This window comes from Panthera onca, chromosome F2 (assembly GCF_046562875.1).
Source record: "Panthera onca isolate mPanOnc1 chromosome F2, mPanOnc1 haplotype 2, whole genome shotgun sequence".
NCBI lineage: Eukaryota > Metazoa > Chordata > Mammalia > Carnivora > Felidae > Panthera > Panthera onca.
Window position 1 is genome coordinate 14,386,180 of NC_138356.1, and position 19,822 is coordinate 14,406,001.

Here is a 19,822-nt window from a genome sequence, read left to right on the forward strand (position 1 = left end):
CTCGCGCGGCCGCGAGGGTGTGCGCCAGCTCCCGGAGCCGCGTGGTGTCCCCCACGGTGCTGCTCCTTCTGGAAACCCGAGCCGTTCTTTCTCCAGTGAGGGAAGGCGTGGTGTCCACCGCCAAAGGGAGGATGTCAGAAAGTTTGCTCGCCTACGCTGATTGCCATGAGTTTGGATGTTTTTCCAAAAAAACAAAAACAAAAACAAAAACAAAAAACTATCTACCTACTAGAGGAAACTTTTCCGTCTTTTTCTCCCTCCCTCCCTGCCTCCCTTTCCTCTTTTCCTGCCTTCCTCCCTCCTTCTTTCCTTGCCTTTGCTTCCTTCCCACCTCTCTTTCTTTCTCCCTCCCTTTGCTCTTTCTCTTATAATCACTTTCTCATCTTGGAGCTGGAAGGACAGCCATTTGGTGGCACTGCGGCCGAAGTACTACTGAGCGCCCCTCCTTACGCCCATTAAAGCTCCACGCAGACTTCCCGTCTCAAAAACGTTTTATTGCCACAGTGGTTTCCAAAAAACACTCCATAATGCCGCCTTAACAGACTCCCTACTTGGCCACTTCCTCCAAATCCAGGCAGTCTTCTCCGTTCTTGAGACTTCATCCTGTTAGTGATAAACACGGATGACTAGCAAGTGCCAAAAAAAAAAGAAAAAAGTCTTAAACACCGTGTACTTCTTCCCTTCCCGTGCCCCACCGTGTCTAGTCTTTCAGTGGCCTGGCCAAAGGTGTATGACCTCATCCAAGTGAGCCCAGGTAATGAAGATGAATCAGGGAGTCGATGTGGGAACCAGAAAGGTCGTCACATTGGCGTTTTCTTGATCTCTACCCGCGGCAGCTGTCCTAGAATTGACCTGCCTCCCGCAGGGAAATCCATGAGACTAATTCTTACTGAATCTACGCCATGTGCCAGGTAGATGCTAGAATTGTACAAACACACAAAGCCAAATCTTTGCCTTAAGACACAGTGGTGAGAGGCCCTGCCATTTCATTCATTACAAGAATAGTTACTGAGTTGCTGGCGTTTCCAGACTTTGTTCAAGGTGCAGAGTATACACCTGTGAGTGAAACAGACAGAAACCCTTGTCTTCCGGGACTTTTCACTCTTGTGGATGGGGACAGGCAATAAACAAGACAAATAAATGACATTGTGGTATGAGATGGGGATCCGTACTATGGGGAAACAAAGCAATGAAGGGTGATAGCACCTGTAGTGATGCTCGGATGAACCCCTGGAAGAGGTGAGGAAGCTGGCCCAGGGATATCTGGGATTGCAGGGCTACGGGCTGTGACTTCCAGTCTGATGGAGCTGGCAAGCCAGTACAGTAAATCATCAGAATCCAATGAAAAAACAATGTAAATGACAGACAGAGATTCCAAGCTTTGATTTTTACTTGGGAGTGAGATGGAAAGCTATTGGTCTCAAGGTTTTACAATTCAGTGTGAAACTGATATGAAAGAAGTACTGGGAATGTGCCGTGAACACACAGAGCAAGGCTACTGGTCTCTTCTAGGAGATCTGGGTACACTACAAGGGGGACATTTGCTTGGCTTTAGTGGTGCATTGGCAGTTTGCCAGGTAAAGGAGAAAGTGGGCGGTCGGGAAGAAGGTATTGCGACGCAATAAAAGAAATACAGGGGAAGCCAGATTTCTCTAATAGTTTAATGTGTTTAAAAGTGAATTAAGAGTGTATGTACAGCATGTTTTCTTTTTGAAAATTTTTCAACACATTCTTCTACTTGTTCTTAGAAATTAGCATCTGCTTTTTTGAAAGTGGGCAGAAACTTCAGTGAGACTCATGGACACAGCTGTGGTATTCTTTTTTGGAAGTATGCCATGTATGGGTTTGATGTCCTGTTATTTCTGGATCTGTGAGACTCTTATAAGAGAAATGCAAAAGAATACTGACCAATGGATTGGTTGCCATTAAACTTGGCGAAAACGGAACCAACACGGAGCCCAGATGACCAGGAGAAATGGCAGTGGTAGCAGTGGATACCGGTAACAAAGCATGAAGAAATTCCGGTGTCTGCAGTTCCATTAAAGAAAAGACTGCAATGTCAACGGAAAGAGAAAGAAAAGAAATTGGAGAAGAGGTGTACACATATAAGGCGAGACTCCTACCCTAAAACTTGACTACTTGTTAAATAATGCAGACCACGTGGGGCGCCAGGGTGGCTCAGTCTGTTAAGCGTCTGACTTTGGCTCAGGTCATGATCTCGAGGTTCATGGGTTCCAGCCCCACGTTGGGCTCTGTGCTGACAGCTCAGAGTCTGGAGCCTGCTTCGGATCCTGTGTCTCCCTCTCTCTCTGCTCCTCCCTTGCTCTCTCTGTCTCTCTCTCACTCAAAAATAAATAAACATTAAAAAAAATAATAACGCAGACCATGCTTGTGTCTTTCAACAATGTATCTTGTATCTATATAAAAACTTTAGAATTCTTAACACAGATTTTCAGATGTTACTCAATGTTTGTTTTGAAGCGTTTTCGAATTTGCTATGTGCATATTTCACTTCAGTGAGCTGTCATGTTTACTGAAAATCCATCTAGTTCTCTGGTACAAAGATTCCAAAGGGGTTTTTGGAACTAATGGTATGAGGAACAAATAGAGGAAAAGTTAGTTACTATTTGTACAAGTAGCTTACTATTTACTCTGAAATTATTTAGCAATTAATTATTCATTAACACATAATCGTTCATAAGTATATGCATTCATTTATTTGACTTTCAGCTTCACAAAAAAGACGTAAATACTATCTATCACTGCTAAGAGATAACTTTCAAAAAGAGGTACAATCATTACTCCAGCAGACATAAAAGTGAACATGTGTTAAAACTTCTGTTTTAACTTGCACGTAGAGAACCGGGGAGATGTTATAACAGGTTCAAAGGAGATTTCAAAACAGCATACTTTTATACGAAATGAAAGATGAATATGCAAATAGAGGCAAGACTAACTTCTTCCACAGTGATGAGGGAGGCCAAGTGAAACTCTACCAGAGAGGACAGAATTCACATTTTCTGAGATAAGAGTTAAGTGCCATTGCTATCAGTTACCTGCAATTTATAAAGTTGTGAGACAGTGTAGATGAAATCAGAATCCGATAATCCAGAGGGTGTCATTTAGAGTCTATACAGAGCCTAGGTTTCTACCGAAGCACAGAGTTTATCCTACATCACTTGGGAAACCTCACTTAAAACTTTTCAGTGTAGTATTTACCATGGAAACTTTCGAACACATGTCAAGACAATAGTAGTACATTGCCTCAACAATCAGTGCTGTTTTGCCAATCTTGTTTTGTCTGCCTCTCCCACTTTTTTAAAAAGCCGAAATATTGTAAAGGATCCTTACCTATCATATTTTATTGGTAAATAATGTGCATTTTTTCTTTTTTTATATTACTAAATACCATTTTCACACCAAAAAAAAAAAAAAAAATTAGCAACAGTTCCACAGTGTCATCTAATATCCAGTGCTGAGTATTTTCCATTTTCACCTCCGATGTACAGCCTCCATTCTCCTCTCCCATTTGTGTGCCGTGAGGCTGACTGATTGATTTCCCCAGGGTGCTCCTTGCCCTCTGGCTCCCAGTTCTGCTTAGCTGGCGGAGGCAACGGGGAAGAGTTTGAGGTCAGGATCTTATTCCCCCAGCTCCCTCCCCATGGGGTTGCCCCATATCGACTGTATCCCTTTATCAAAGCCCACCATGCCTTTTAGGCAGCCCTTTCTTACAGCTACAGCTACTTTCTCTGAGTTTCCATAACTACCCACCCCTCGTCCGCTCAGGTCTATATTAGTCTGGTAGGGCTGCTGTAACCAAGTGCTGTAAGAAAGATGAAATAATAAAAATTTCTTCTCAGGGCACCTGGGTGGCTCAGTCAGCTAAGTGTCCTACTTTGGCCGACATCTCACAGTTCATGGGTTCGAGCCCCACATCAGAGTCTGTGCTGACAGCTCAGAGCCTGGAGCCTGCTTCGGATTCTGTGACTCCCTCTCGCTCTCTGTCCCTTCCCCACTCATGTTCCGTCTCTCTCTGTCTCTCAAAAATAAATGAAATGTTAAAAAAAATAAAATTATTCTCACGATACTGGAGGTAGAAGTGCCAAATCAAAGTGTGGGCAGGATTGCTTGCTTTTTTGGAGACTGTGAGGGAGAATCTGTTCTGCGCCTCTTTCTAACTTCAGGTCCTTGTGGTAGTGCTTGGCACCCCTGGGTTTGTAGCTACGTCACTCTGGTCTCTACCTCCATAGCTGCATGGCCATCTCCCTGACCTGTGTTTGCATGGCTACATTTTCTTCTTATAAGGACACCAGTCTTATTCGGTTAGATTCTACCCTAATCAAGTACGACCTCATGTTAACTTGATTACATCTACAAAGAACCTATTTCCAACTTAGGTCACATTCTGAGGTTCTGGGAAGGGAATGAATTTTGGGCAGACATCATTCAACCCAGTAGAATATCTAAGGGTGGTGGTGACTTTGTGTTGCCCATGCCCTCACTATTGTAAATAGTCCCTTTATGAAACTATCCTAAATTGTCGAATTTGAGTATACCATCTGTTTCTGGTCACCACCCTGTCTGCCCAACCAGTGGGGCACATTAAGATGATTAAGGTCTCTGGACTACATTATACAAAAAAAGCAGGAGAGTTTACACAACAGTGAAGTAAGATCACAATCCCTTGCTGTGTAAAGGCAAACTCGGGTCTGATTATCTTCACTGATAAAAATTGGAGAGCCTGTTTTCAATGTCAGTAGCACAATGTTTATTTGTTCCGGTTAAACTCCCTCATCTAGAACCTTAGCAATAATTTTTATCACCACCTGATTACTTTTGCAATAATCCACAGTCATCCTTTAAAACTCATTTGGCTTTTGCTAACTAAAGGAGTAAGTTAAATAGCCCCAACCTCGGCAGTTACCTAGAAATGTGGTACTGCTTTTGGTTTACTCTCTTGGGGGATATTGGAAGAATGGGAGGGGGCGGGGAGCAGGTGGTCAGTTTCAAGGGCCTCTGTTTGCTTTTTCTATGATAGCACTTACTCCGTGGGTCGTAAACAATATGGGGATTCTGCCAGATACTAAGTATGTTTAATTGTATTATATATTCTGCAAAGTGAGGAAATGACCATAGGATCAATCTCCTATCTCATCAGGTCCATTGTAAAATAAACTCAGGTGAAGACTTCATCTATCACCTGACCTCCACAAGCCCCGTTCTGCCTGGAGACCACGGTGGTATGTTGGAGCCCTGGGGATTACCTTCGTAATGTCTGGTAACCCTCCCATGCACTAGGTCTTTCTCTTTATCCTTGTTCTCTTGCTCTGAGAAATGGCTGCAGGTACCTCTGGGCATGACTTGGGGGAAGGGTCATGGTATACACCTGTTGGAGCACAGGAACTGGTCTCATAGGACCCAGCTTCTCCTCAAAGATCCTCACATCCGTGAACCAGGCACTTGTTTAGATATGTAAACTAGGTACTTATTTCTTCATTTTTGAACGATGCATGCCATTCTTTAGTTGTGCATCAAGAATCATGTGGATTAGTAGAGTAAAAATTGTTCCCCTTGTTAGGAATATTATCTCGCTTACTGCTGGCATTTATTTGAAAATGACGTGTGTAAAAGCCTATATAAAAGTTTGTTTATTTAAACAGATGTATATACTCCTACTATGTGTCAGGTAGTATTCTGAGTTCTTTACAAATGTTAACTCATTTAGGGAAGAGTACGCAATGGGAAAAAGATAGTCTATTCAACAAATGGTATTGGGAAAACTAGACAGCTACATGCAGAAGAAGGAAACTGGACCACTTTCTTACACCACACACAAAAATAAACTCAAAATGGATTAAAGTCCTAAATGTGAGACCTGAACCGTAAAAATCCTAGAAGAGAGCCCAGGCAGTAATCTCTCTATCAGTTGTAGCCACATTTTTCTAGATATGTCTTCTGAGGCGAGGGAAATAAAAGAAAAATTAAACTATTGGGACTACATCGAAATAAAAAAACTTCTGCACAGTGAAGGAAACAATCAACAAAACTAAGAGGCCACCTACTGAATGCGAGAAGGTATCTGCAAATGACATATCTGATGAAGAGTTAGTATCCAAAATATATAAGGAACTGATACAACTCAACACCCCAAATAAAAATAACCCAATTAAAAGTGGGCAGAGGACGTGAACAGCCATCTCTCCAGAGAAGACACACAGATGGCCAGCAGACACATGAGAAGATGCTCAACATCACTCTTCATCAGGAAAATGCAAATCCAAACTACAATAAGATATCACCTCACACCTGTCACAAAGGCTAAAATCAAAAACCCAAGAAACAGCAAGTGTTGGCAAGGGTGTGGAGAGAAAGGAACTCACATGCACTGTTAGTAGGAATGCAAACTGGTGGAGGCATTGTGGAAAACCGTATGGAGGTTCTTCCAAAAGTTAAAAATAGAACCACCCTGGGATGCCTGGGTGGCTCAGTCAGTTAAGCGTTTGACTCTTGATTTCAGCTCAGGTCATGATCTCACGGTCATGAGATAGAGCCCAGCTTAGGATTCTCTCTTTCCCTCTCTCTCTTTCTGCCCCTCCCCGACTTGTGCCCACTTGTTCTCTCTCAAAATAAATAAATAAACATTAAAAACATAGAACTACCCTACAGTATAGTAATGACACTACTGGGTATTTACCGCAAAAATGTAAAAACACTAATTCAAAGGGATACATGCACTCCTATGTTTATTGCAGCATTATTGACAATAGCCAACTTACAGAAGTATCCCAAGTGTCCATTGATAGATGAATGGACAAAGAAAATGTGGTCTATACACACTGCAATATTATGCAGCCGTTAAAAAAAATGAAACCTTGCCATTTGCAATGACATGGGTGGAACTAGAGAGTATAATGCTAGGCAAAATAAATCAGTCAGAGAAAGACAAATACCATATGCTCTCACTCATATGTAGAATTTAAGAAACAAAACAAATGAGCAAAGGAAAAAAAGAGAGACAAACCAGGAATCAGACTCTTAACTATAGAGAACAAACCGATGATCACCAGAGATGAGATGAGTGGGGGAGTGGGTGAAAAGGTGATGGGGATTAAAGAGTACACTTATCATGATGAACACTGAGTAATGTATAGAATTGTTGAATGACTGTATTAAACACCTGAAACTAATATAACACTGTATGTTAATTATACTGGAATAAAAATTTAAAAAACCATGTTAAGTCACTTAATTTTCATCACAATCCTGCATGGTAGATTCTATTACTCCCAAGCTATTTTGGAGGAAACTGAGGAACAGAGACATTAAGTAACTTACCCAACACCACACAGCTGGTATTAGTCCAGTTCAGATTGCTTAATTATAATTAAGATTTAACCACCATGCTATGCTGCATCGAACATGCAATCATTTTTCATAAGAATTTAAATTGTGGAACGCGAATGATTTTAATACAGAAATGACCGATTGGGCCAATGTAGTATCATTATGCCTAAAAATAAAACCATTGAGTAAACATTCAGATTACTAATACCTACCATTTTTTCCAGATACTGTGCTAGGTATTTTACATACATTATCTCTAATTTCGTAACAGAGCTTCAGTGTGGGGTAATATTACCCCTGTTTAGAAAGGAGAAACTTGGATCTCAAGAGGTGATTGCAATGCAGCCTAATGCCACTCGGCTCTTACATGCTGAGCAGGATGACTAAAGACAGGTCCTGACATTACATATCTGCCTACCTGAGCCACCGGCATATTAGGAACATTGTGATAATGTAGGCCGCTCTCAGGGGGACATGGTAATTGACTCTAATTAAATTGAACATACAACAGCCGAGAATGAATCCTAGAATACCTCTCCTTACTCAAGTACATATCTTTCACTCATTTAGACTCAGAGAACTAAATCACGCAAACATCCTTACATTCAGTGGTAACAGATGATGCAGTATTTTCTGTGGCTGAAAAGCCCTGGGCATTGGAGGTACATGAAGAGTCGGAATGAGATTCTGTTTCTCACCAGATCTGTGCTACTCAGGAAATACCTGAGTAGTAAAGACTTAGCTTTCCTCCTCACTCAGTGGGGATCATTTTTACCACATGACAATATTTCTGGACTCAACTCGAATGAGATAATACACGTGAAAGTATAGGGTAAGTGAGTAAAAATTTAGGCTAAGATAAGTATGCTCTGTGTGTTCAAGATCTGTTTATGGTCATATAGATTCATAATATATATTTTGCTAACCCTAACCCTGACCCTAATATACCAAAACGCTTACGCCCATTCCTTGTTTCGTGACTCTGACTTAGCTGACTACTAATCTAAATCAGTTAATTTTGAGTCTGCTCCTTCACCATCCGTGTCCCCAGTGAATGATCTCAGGATGACATGAGTTGTTCAGAATCTATTCTTTCCTTTCTGACCTTAAACAGTGAACCCCAACTCTATCCCAAATCCCTGAAACCTCGTTTCATTGCTGAGACACACACTTTCCTGCATCTTACATCTCTGAAATTGGGATATATGTAAGTGGCTTGCGACAGCCGCTCTCCGTCCGACCACGGTTGTGACCTAACAGATGTTGCTGCACACCCTAAAGGGCCAGACTGGCAGAAGGCGTGTGAGTGACATGGAAGAAAATCCAGAACGAAAAGAGCGCCGTGAACTTTTTTGGTGGTAAAGCGTATCATGAGGAAATATTTGCTGATTTAGTCATTTGGTGAGTGTGCGATAAAGGGGCATTAAATACATTCTCAAGGTTTTCACCACTATCTAGACCTAAATCTTTCTTCATTATCCTCAACCAAAACTCTGTAGCCATTAACCCATAACTTCCCTCTCTCCAGCCCCTAGCAATCTCTATTCTACTTTCTGTGTCTATCTATCAACCTGCCTGTTCTAGGACCTCATACAAGTACCTTCATATAAGTAGAAAACATAATGTTTTCTAGATCCATTCATGTTGTAGCACATATAAAAATGGCTTTACTTTTAATGGTTGAATGATATTCCATTGTTTGTATATACCACATTTTCTTTATCCATTCTTCTGTCCATGGGCACTTGCGTTGCTCCTATTTTTTTTTGACTATTGTTGCTACGAGCACTGGTGTAGAAGTAGCTGTTTGAGTCCTCTGGATATACAGCGAGATGTGGCCTTTGAGTCATCCGGTAGTTCTCTGTTTAACCTTTTTAGAAACTGACACACTGTTTCCCACAGAGGCTGCAATTGCTGTAATCTTGGGGTGCCCAGCTGTCACAGTTGGTGGAGCATGAGACTCTTGAACTCAGGATTGTGAGATCAAGCCCCATGTTGGGCCGACTTTTAAAAAAAATTGTAAAAAGAAAAAACCATTGTAAAAAGAAAAAAAAAATTGGTGTAATCTTTTATCCCCCATCAACCAAAAGATTGAGAGTACAGACCAAAAGGTCACGGGCCAGAGACTTTGGGGGTCTCAACATCCCCAATGTCAAAATAAAGCAGCTGTATTTCATTGTAAACCTGGCTTAGAATCCAGAACCAATGGAGTTCGTTCTTCCATGGATTCTTCTAACAAATGCTGCATTTTGACGCCACAGGGAATAGTAGTTGAGTGGCAAACTGTGCACATGGATGAGTCTGAATTAAAAAGTGATACAAAAGAGGTAGTCCCTGGCCGGGAAGAAGTTTAGGAGTGCACTAACCACAATATAATGCTAATGCCCTCTTTCAGTGAATCTAAGGTGCTATACATTATAATACAATATTATATATGTTATATATTACATATATATATAATAGAAGTAAAGATGCATTAACTTATGATGCATTGCTATAGCATCATGGATTATAATATACCTCCTGGTTTTAGCAATATAAAAATGTGGGAAAAAATGTGTTTTAGGGGTGCCTGGGTGGCTCAGTTGGTTAAGCATCTGACTCTTGATTTCGGCTCAGGTCATACTCTCACAGTATATGTTACCGAGCCCCATGATGGGTTCTGCGCTAACAGCTTGGAGCCTGCTTAGGATTCTCTCTCTCCCTCTCTCTCTCTCTGAATCTCCTCCCACTCACAGGTGCACACACGCACACACACACACACACACACACACTCTCTCTCTCTCTCTTTCTCTCAAATTAAACATTTTTTAAAAATGTGTTTTAGACTCAGTGAAATATAGTATTTCCCTTCTTATGTATTAATAAGAGTTATTGAGTTGTATAGGATAAAAATACCTAAGTTTGAAAAGCTCTTTCTATAAATATAAAATAAAGTATTTGGATGATAAGAAAGCATTGTATCATAATATTTTTCTTCCTCAATGATAATGGTGCCATTTACAATCAATGACATCTTAGCTTTGATAAAATAATATATCAGCTTTACTTGTACTTTGATTCTGTTCACTTCTTAGTCTTGAGTTAAATTATGACTCTAACTCCTACTTACCAGTATCTATCCCTGTTACAATCTTTTATGTGACAGGTACAGCATCAAGTCCTGATGGTCCGAACCAGTTAAATCTTTTAAGATATTAGTGGTTGGGGGTAGTAGCTACAGAAGAAGTTCTCTATAGGAGTTTTAGTATAACAGCCTTTTTGTTTAGCAAATGGTAAGGAAGATTCTACTTCCCAAGCTGGAACAGACATTGGAACAATTAACCTGGGGTTTTGTTAGAGACAGAGATTTCCAGCCCCATCCAGACCTATTAATCAGAATCTCCAGAGAAGACGCCTAGAAATCTGCATTTGTAATAGACACCCAGGGGATCCTTAGGATAAGGCAAGTTTGAGAATCACTGACTGAAGGTAATCGATTACCTTCAGACCTACGCCTACAGATTTAATAACTCTAAAAGTGGCATGATATAGGCCCTCCATCTAGATGAGCTACCATGCTGATCAAGGAGGTATCTTGGAGCTATCTGAATAATTCAAAAGGGAAAGGCTCAAAAACGTCACCTTTAAAAACCCTAAAATGTAGCTTTTCTAAGTTCCACTTAGCCTCAATGCAGGAATGTACATCCTTAGTGGGTAGTTTTAATTCTGTCCTGTTAAAATACAGTCGGTTAAGGAAGGGATTATAACAATAGCCTATGTCCACATCTGTTAACATAGTATCTGGTGACCTGAATGCCACTTATTTAGGCACACAGACCTGTTCCTTAAGGCTTTAGATACGTAATCGGAGCCTTTGGGCTGTTGAAGTTACCTTAAACCTCATTTCATCAAAAAGACCCGTACATTAATTACTTGCAAACCACAACGTATGGAAGGAACCACGAAATCTCTGAAGAATGCTGGCTCATAACCCTAACCCACACGGCCCTTTCTTAGTAAAGTCGCCATTTTCGGGTGCAAATTATAATTATGATAAATAACATTCATTGTAAAAGGGAGACTGCACGGAGATTCTATCGTCCGCCAGTTGTCCCCTTGAGGAATCCTGCTTGCCTCCATTCAGCGCCCTTGACATCCAGGACAGATGACCGCCGCGTAGTTCAGTACTCGTTGAATGTTGAACTGCGGAATGGGATTTTCTATCACACACATACCTGCTAACTATGTGCCGGGAATCATTCCAAGCACTTCATATATTATGTCTCGTAGAGATTGGTAGTCAGTTTTGAGAGAAATCATCCTGCCATCTTCCAGCAGCAGCAATTTCTTTTACAAATGCTTGTAAAGTGATGCCCGTGTGCCAGGCACTGTGCGAGATCATGTGAAACTTTATTTTAGACTGGCTAGCCCAAAACAGCTTATTTCAAAACTTACGTGACAGAGACTCATTCAATCTCTCTTCCTTCTCTAGAAAAAGAAAAGAACCGGACTAGATACTTTCTGAGGTATAAACTTTAAAGCTCTAAAACATTCTGATTCTATCAACCTAAATTTTGCTCTCTCCCATAATACCTTAAATGAGAGCATTTATATGGCTAACATTATATCCATTAGAAAATGTAAAACTCGGGGCGCCTGGGTGGCTCAGTCAGTTAAGCATCCGACTTAGGCTTAGGTCATGATCTCACATTTGGTGAGTTCGAGCCTTGAGGTGGGTTCTGTGCTGGCAGTGAGAAGCCTGCTTCAGAGTCTGTGTCTCTCTCTCTCTCTCTCTCTCTCTCTCTGCCCCTCCCCCGCTCATACTCTGTCTCTCTTTCTCTCAAAAAATAAAAAAAATAAAAAAAAAGAAAAGAGAAAGAAAACTTTAAAATCTTCGCATGGAAATGCTTCTGTATGGTGGAAAGGAAAATTAACGTAAGTAGCTACATCTATATAGCCCACGGTCTGTATAATCAACACTAAGAAGAACTCCTAACCTAAGAGATCTCCTATCCCCAACAAACAGGATGACAGCAGTGGAGTGACGATTGAGAAAAGCACCTGCATATGAGGGAAGACATTTCCTGCACTGTAGTTATTATCTAACATCAGATTAAGAATATGAACAGTGCCAGTTTGTCTTGTTTCATAGGTAGATGTTAATATGTAATTTTTCTGTTGTATGAAAATCATATATGTAAATTGTCCTATTTGAGAAATAAGAATAAACATGGATATGTAAAGATTTTGGAAGGAATGAGGCAATCAGCATCTGCAGTCTGTTTATTCAGTGGTGGCCTTTGGTACACTCCCCAGTGTTGTAAATATCCAAAGACCAACTCGGGCATGTGTTTACCTAGCCTTGCCCTTTGAGTTCCTTCTGGAGCTCAGTTATGCAAATTCACCAAGTTCAGATAGTACCTCCAAATAGGGTTTGCTTAAGTTTGTATTGCTAAAAAATGTATATATATACAATGGGAGATGATTCAACCATAAATGACAAGGAAATCCTGCCCGTGGGGACAATATGGATGGACCCAGAGGTCATTATGCAAAGCAAGATAATTCACAGATAAACACATATTCTGCATGGTATCACCGATCTGTGGAATCTAAAACAAGAAAGAAAAGAAAAAAGAAAAATGCTGCTAACTTTGGGCTTAGTTTTTTTCCTCTTTTCTAGTTCCTTGAGGTGTAAAGTTAGGTGGTTTATTTGAGATTTGTTTGTTTGTTTCTTGAGGCAGGTGTTTATTGCTATGAACTTCTCTCTTAGAACTGCTTTTGCTGAATCCTGTTAGTTTTGGTGTATTGTATTTCCCTTTTCATTTGTCTCAAGGTATTTTTTGATTTCTCTTTTGATTTCTTCTTTGACCCACTGTTGTTCAGTAACATGTTGTTTAATTTCCACATATTTGTGAATTTTCTCGTAATCGATTTCGTTTCATACCACTGTGGCCAGAAAACATTTTTGACATGATTTCAATCTTCTTAAATATATGAAGACTTGTTTTGTGACCTAACATACAATTTACCCTGGAGAACGTCCCATGTACACTTGAGAAGAACGTGTGTTCTATTGCTTTTGGATGGGATTGAGCTTTGCTTTGTGAGATGTTTAAAAAAATTTTTGTTTTGAGTCATCATGTTGAGCCCAACGTGGGGCTCGAACTGACGACCCCGAGATCAAGAGTCACACACTCTACTGACAGAGCCAGCCAGGCGTCCCTGTGAACTATTTTTTTGATTACCAATTCAGTCTTTTTATTTGCTGTAGGTCTATTCATATTTTCTATTTCTTTTTGCTTCAGTTTTGAGAGTTTGTGTCTTTCCCGTGTCAACTTCATCTAGGCTATCTAATTTGTTAGCATACATTTGTTCTCAGGATTCACTTACAATCCTTTTTATTTCTGTAATGTCTGTAGTGACATTCCCTCTTTCATTCCTGCTTTTAGTAATGTGAGACTTCTCTCTTTTTTTTCTTAATCTAGCTAAACTTTCGTCGATTTTGTTGATCTTTTCAAGGAACCGTTTTCTTTTTTTAAGTTTATTTATTTCTTTTCGTAATCTCTACACCCAACGTGGAGCTCGAACTCACAACCCTGATATCAACAGTCACATGCTCTTCAGACTAAGCCAGCCAGGCGGCCCCAAAAAACCAACTTTCAGTTTCATTGATTCTCTCTATGGTTTTTCTATTTTCTATTTTGTTTATCTTCATTCTGATCTTAATAATGTTTTTCCCTCTGCCACCTTTGAGTTTAGTTTGCTGCTTTTTTGTTTTAGAACTGCAGTTCCTTATGGTGGAAAGTTAGGTTACTCACTTGAGATCTTTTTTTAACGTAAGCATTTACAGCTATGTATTTCCCTCTGAGCACTGCTTTCAGTGCATTCCATGAATTTTGATATGTTGTGTTTTACTTTTCATTCATTTCAAAGTGTTTTCTAGTTCCCTTTATGATGCTTTTCTTTGACACATTGGTTATTTAGGATCGCGTGATTTAATTTCTATAGATTTGTGCATTTTCTGGTTTTCCTTCTGTTAGTGATTTCTACTTCCATTGTGGTCAGAGAAGATCTTTGTTTGATTTCAATCTTAATTTATTGATACATTGATAATAGTGATATTACTGATTAATCTTCTTTTTTGTCAACTAACATATGATTTATATAGGAGAATCTTCCATGTGGTCTTGAGAAAAATATGTCTTCTTCTTGTTGTTGGATGGATTATTTTATAGATATTTATTTGGTCTAGTTGATCTATAATATCTTCAAGTCTTCATTTTCTTGTTGATCTTTTGCCACAGTCTTCTGTTCATTTTTGAAAGTGGGGTATTTGTTTGTTTGCTCTTTTATTTTTCTATTTCATTAATATCTCCTCTAATCTTTATTATGTCCTTGTAATGCCTGCCCATCCTTGCACCTAGGTCTTTCTATGTATTTATAGCTATTTCTTTAGCCACGTAGCATTACTGGGTCAAAGGATATGAACATTTTAAAATATCTTGATACATGTTGCTACCCCATCTTCCAGAAAAATTGGACTAATTAATAACTGTGCCAAATAGGCAGGTTAGGATACTGATGCAGCAATGCTATATTAATAGGGTTGGTAGCTTAAGCAGTATCAGTCTCCTACTGCCACTGTGACCGGCTGCCACTAACTTAAAACAACACAGATTTATTCTTGTACCATTCTGAGGCCAGAAGTCCAAAATCAGTTTTACTAGGCTAGAGTGGCGGTGTTTGCAAAGCTGCTTTATTCTGGAGGCTCTTAAAAGAGCCTTTAGTCCCTTGTGTTTTTTAGCTTCTAGCCTGTGTTCTTTGGCTACGGCCCCTTCCTTTATCTTCAAAGCACATCACTTCAATCTCTGCTTCCATCATCACATGGCCTTCTCTGACCTTGACTCCTCCTGTGTCCCTCCTACAAGGACTGTTGTAATTAAATCAAGCCCACCCTGATAATCCAGAATAGTCTGCCCATCTCAAGACCGTTCATCTAATCACATCTGCAAAGTCCCTTTTGTCGTATAAGATTCACGGTTTCCAGGGATTAGGATGTGGATGGCTGGAAGTCATTATCCTGCCTACCACTGCATCAGCCTTTTATACACACTACATAAATTTATGCACAAGTGATAAAATCTGACATACATTTTAGTTGCCAAATCTATCTAATGGCACAATATTACAACTAATGGCATTAAAGTTCACTTGTATTATTGATAGTATTACTAGGAACAGAGCTGAGGAGCATCTATTAGCATAATTCTGTGGTGTCTGAGGCCATGAGCTGGAGAGATCACTGCAGGGCAAATGCACAGCGAAGAGGGAAATTTCCTGAGCCTCATTGACAAAGAGCATCTGGGCCAGAAAAATTAGGCTTTTGGCACAGACTACTCTAAATGTCATACATAATCACATGCATGTAATCATCAATGTGTCATAATTTTGGATTCTTATAGCTGAAAATCTGAAAGTTGAGAACTGCTGGTAATTGGAAAATTACTGATCCAAATTTGTTTTTTAATTTTTTTTAATGTTTATTTATTTTTGAGAGAGAGGGAGACAGAGCATGAGCGGGAAAGGGACAGAGAGAGAGGGAGACAGAATCCGAAGCAGGCTCCAGGCTCTGAGCTGTCAGCACAGAGCCCGATGCTGGGCTCGAACTCACAAGCTGTGAGATCATGACCTGAGCCAAAGTCAGATGCTTAATCATCTGAGCCACCCAGGCGCCCCAACTGATCCAAATTTCTTAAAGCACTATGTTGTAAATTATGCTTCACAAAATATAGTCCAGATACCTCCAGTTATTTCTAAGGAACTCACAGTTATCAGAGTTGGATGTACATCTCTTTAATGTTTGTAAGAGACCATTGTTTATATTATCACTTAGCATAAATCAATAAATTTTTTATTATATGTAATAGGTGAAGAGATTGATGGGGGGAGGGGGGAAGAATAATACCTTGAACTGCAAAACAGAATCAAAAGTTTGAGAACCGAGTAGATTTAAAAAAAAAAAAAAAGCAATTCACTCCACCATAGCACCACCTAGTGGAACTTTAGAAGAAATCAATTGGTTTTTCTATCCGCCTTGGATGGGCAAAATAAAATGTAAAGTGAATAAGGGTTCATTTAAAAGTAAGCTCAATATAAAATGCAGTTCCTAAAGCAATTAAGAGATTGATATGCTCTATTGAAAAATAAGGAACAACCTTATATTTGTACAAAAAATCCCATTTTTTTCTAGTTACAAATTGAGAAATACTCATTTTATGTACTTTACAAAATAAGAATGAGTACACTAGAATAAAAGTCATTCATAATTCCACCATTCAAGAATGTATATAAGTTCAAACATTTTTCTATGTCCATGTCTATACATGTATATTTTATTTTTAATGTTTATTTATATTCAATATTTATATTTAATTTTATTTAAGAATAAAATTTTAATTTATTTTAATACTTATTTATATTTAATATTTACTATTTATTTAGTGTTATTTATATATTTTTTAATGTTTATTTATTTTTGAGAGAGAAAGAGACAGAGAGTGCAAGTGGGAGAGAGGCAGAAAGGGAGACACGGAATCTGAAGCAGGCTCCAGGCTCTGAGCTGTCGGCACAGAGCCTGACGCAGTGCTCAAACTCACAAACTGCGAGATCATGACCTGAGCCGAAGTCGGACGCTTAACGGACTGAGCCACCTGGGTGCCCCTATACATTTATATTTTAAAATGGAGTGTATGTCATAGTACTGTTTTCATTTAGCATTTCTTTGGCTACATTAAGCTATTAAATTTTTATCTATAATAATGTTTCATGGATGAATCCACTAAAAATACATATAAATTGAACATATGTTTTGGCTAATTAGCAAGAGCAAAAAAACTGAAAAAGACTACCTCCAGTTTGAGTCTGACCAAATTTCCATGAACTAGTTACTCAACCTCAGCTAAGTAGTAAAATTTATTGAAGGTCAAGGTCAGTTTCTTCTCAATAAAATAAATGGGAATAAAGTTGACTTCTATAGTGCTGATATGAATAGTGCAAATAAAATAACTAGTACAGAGAGAGATTATCAATAAATAATAACCATATCTGTGTTTGTTGACTTAAACTAAATAGATACGAAAATCATTTAGTAATGATGGAAATACATTTTATGGGTATTAGAATTGACCTATCACAACCGTTAAAACTCCTTTATTATACATTAGTAGAATTTTTACAGATTAGAATTTGTTTAAAATTAAATTGTATTATGTCAACTCAATAAAGTGTTTACCTTTTATATACATTTTATTAGACTCTGTCCAAAATTAAACAAAAATGTGTCAAATATATATAATTTTATGGAATTGTAAGAACGATGTCGTGTTGACTTTCACCTCTATGTAGGTAATTGCTGTATCTGTATCTAATGTCCTGACTTGTCATGTCAAATTTCAGGTGTCTTCATCTATGAACATATGTAGGACATTTGAAAAATGAGGTAAAACTGTTCATATTGTTATGTGTTTTTCAATTTTAACTATTATATATATGGTCAATATATACTTTCCACTAATCCCTTGCTACAAACTGTTCTAATCATTATCTTTATGCATCTTTGCCTGCAAATCAGATTACTTCCTTAGGATAAACTCCCTAAAAATTAAACTGTAGAAGTAACAAGAACCTTAGAGTAGAAATAATGACATGTCTTGCGGGGCTGATCTTTACAGCCTTAGTCCACAAAGGCAGGGGTAAGACCCCTCAAAGCAAAGTGAACTAAGTAATTCTAGGGTGGCCAATATTAAGTTACCAAGAAAGCCACCTCTCTCATGGTCTAACTAGACCCAGGGATTGAGTCGACAATATCTGAAAGAATATTTGGAGTATATCTTAGTTTGGGCTCTCTGGAAGGAGCACGTGCTGTGACAATCTGCTTTCTGGAGGTGTTAGGGATTGCTCTCAGAAACAGCACCCCTAGGGGTCCAGGGAAGCAAAGCTGGCAGGAGTTGAGCCATGATTCAGCTGCTGGAGAGAGAAGCCTCAGTCAATCCCAGAGCCAGCTTGAGCTTCACAGCTGGATCACCCTTCGGAGATGAAGGAAAGAGATCTGTGGCCCCCACCCCAACCAGGAACTGCAGGCCGTTGCTGGGGAGGTGGGGTAACCTTGGGCAAAACAACTTCTTCTGAGCGCAGTTCCTGCAGGAGGTCTGTGAGCCATCAGCAGCCAAGAATGGGGGTGGTTGAGGAAATGGGTGCCTCGGTTCTACGGGGAAGGGGGGATCTGGGCAGGACACCACCACAGCAGATAAATTTTCTGGTCAGTCTTCCCCGAAAGTTACTTCTTTCAGCTAAGGCCTCCATAACATTGCAGCAACCTTTGAGTTCATGTTTCATGCTTGACCATTACCTGAACGACAGACTTCCTATGTTGCCGTTTAAATAGAGACTCAAATGTGTTATCAGACAATTCAGAAAACTGCCGTTCTCTGTGAACACTGAGAAGCCTAGCAAACAATTGCTTCTGAATGAAGTCCACTATCTCTCCAAGGAGATAGACGATCCAAGGAAGCACACCGGAGGCCAAGGTCAGCGTCCCCTTAGAACTTAAAAAAATGTCTTCCCAAAGCATATATGCGAGAGAACTTCCGGCCCTGAGATTCCACTCAACACAGCATGGTAATGGGGCTTCGGGAATTTCAGCCTCTGTGAAATGAACAGGCACTTCAAGGACTCAGTTAGAATAGCAGGTAGTCACCAAAGACATATAAGTAATCGTCAGTACAGTGCACACAGAAGGAGGCTAGGAAATTAACTGTACTACTGTTGGGAAGACTAAAACGTCATAAAATACACCGCCAAAAGTCGTGAAGCTGGTAAAGTGAAATTTCTTCATCATCGTTTTGTCCCTTAATTTTTCTATAGATATCAGATGGAGTTGGAGAAATTCTGCTGGTTTTCCTGACTTTTTTTTCTTTTTTTCCCCAATGTTTGTTTATTTATTTTTGATTTTTTTTTTTTTTTAACGTTTATTCATTTTTGAGAGACAGAGAGAGAGCGCGAGCGGGGAAGGAGCAGAGAGAGAGGGAGACACAGAATCCGAAGCAGGCTCCAGGCTCTGAGCTGCCAGCACAGAGTCCGATGTGGGGCTCGAACTCACCGGACTGCGAGATCATGATCTGAGCTGAAGTCAGCCGCTTAACCGACTGAGCCACCCAGGCGCCCCTATTTATTTATTTTTGAGAGAAAGAGAGAGAGAGAGACAGAGAGAGGGAGAATCCCAAGCAGGCCCTGCACTGTCAGCGCAGAGACCGATGCGGGGCTAGAACTGAACGAACCCGTGAGATCATGACCTGAGCCGGAATCAAGAGTCAGACGCTTAACCGACTGAGCCACCCAGGCACCCCTGATGTTTTTTCTCTAACTTCATTCTCTTCCGAATCCCTACAGCAGCCTCTGGATTTTCAAACAAAATTCCGTATCTTAGATTGGAGTG

The 19,822-nt window shown here is 39.7% G+C and overlaps 1 protein-coding gene across 1 annotated transcript in view; it reads right to left on the bottom strand.

The window, feature by feature from the left end:
* Positions 1–1,643: 1,643 nt before the first annotated feature.
* LOC144612696 (uncharacterized) overlaps positions 1,644–19,822 on the bottom strand; it is a 39,131-nt gene continuing 20,952 nt past the window's right edge. Inside the window, exon 2 of the mRNA XM_060610619.3 lies at positions 1,644–2,051. Coding sequence (XP_060466602.3) covers positions 1,786–2,051 — 266 coding nt within the window. The 3' untranslated portion in view covers positions 1,644–1,785. The remainder of the gene's footprint in view (positions 2,052–19,822) is intronic.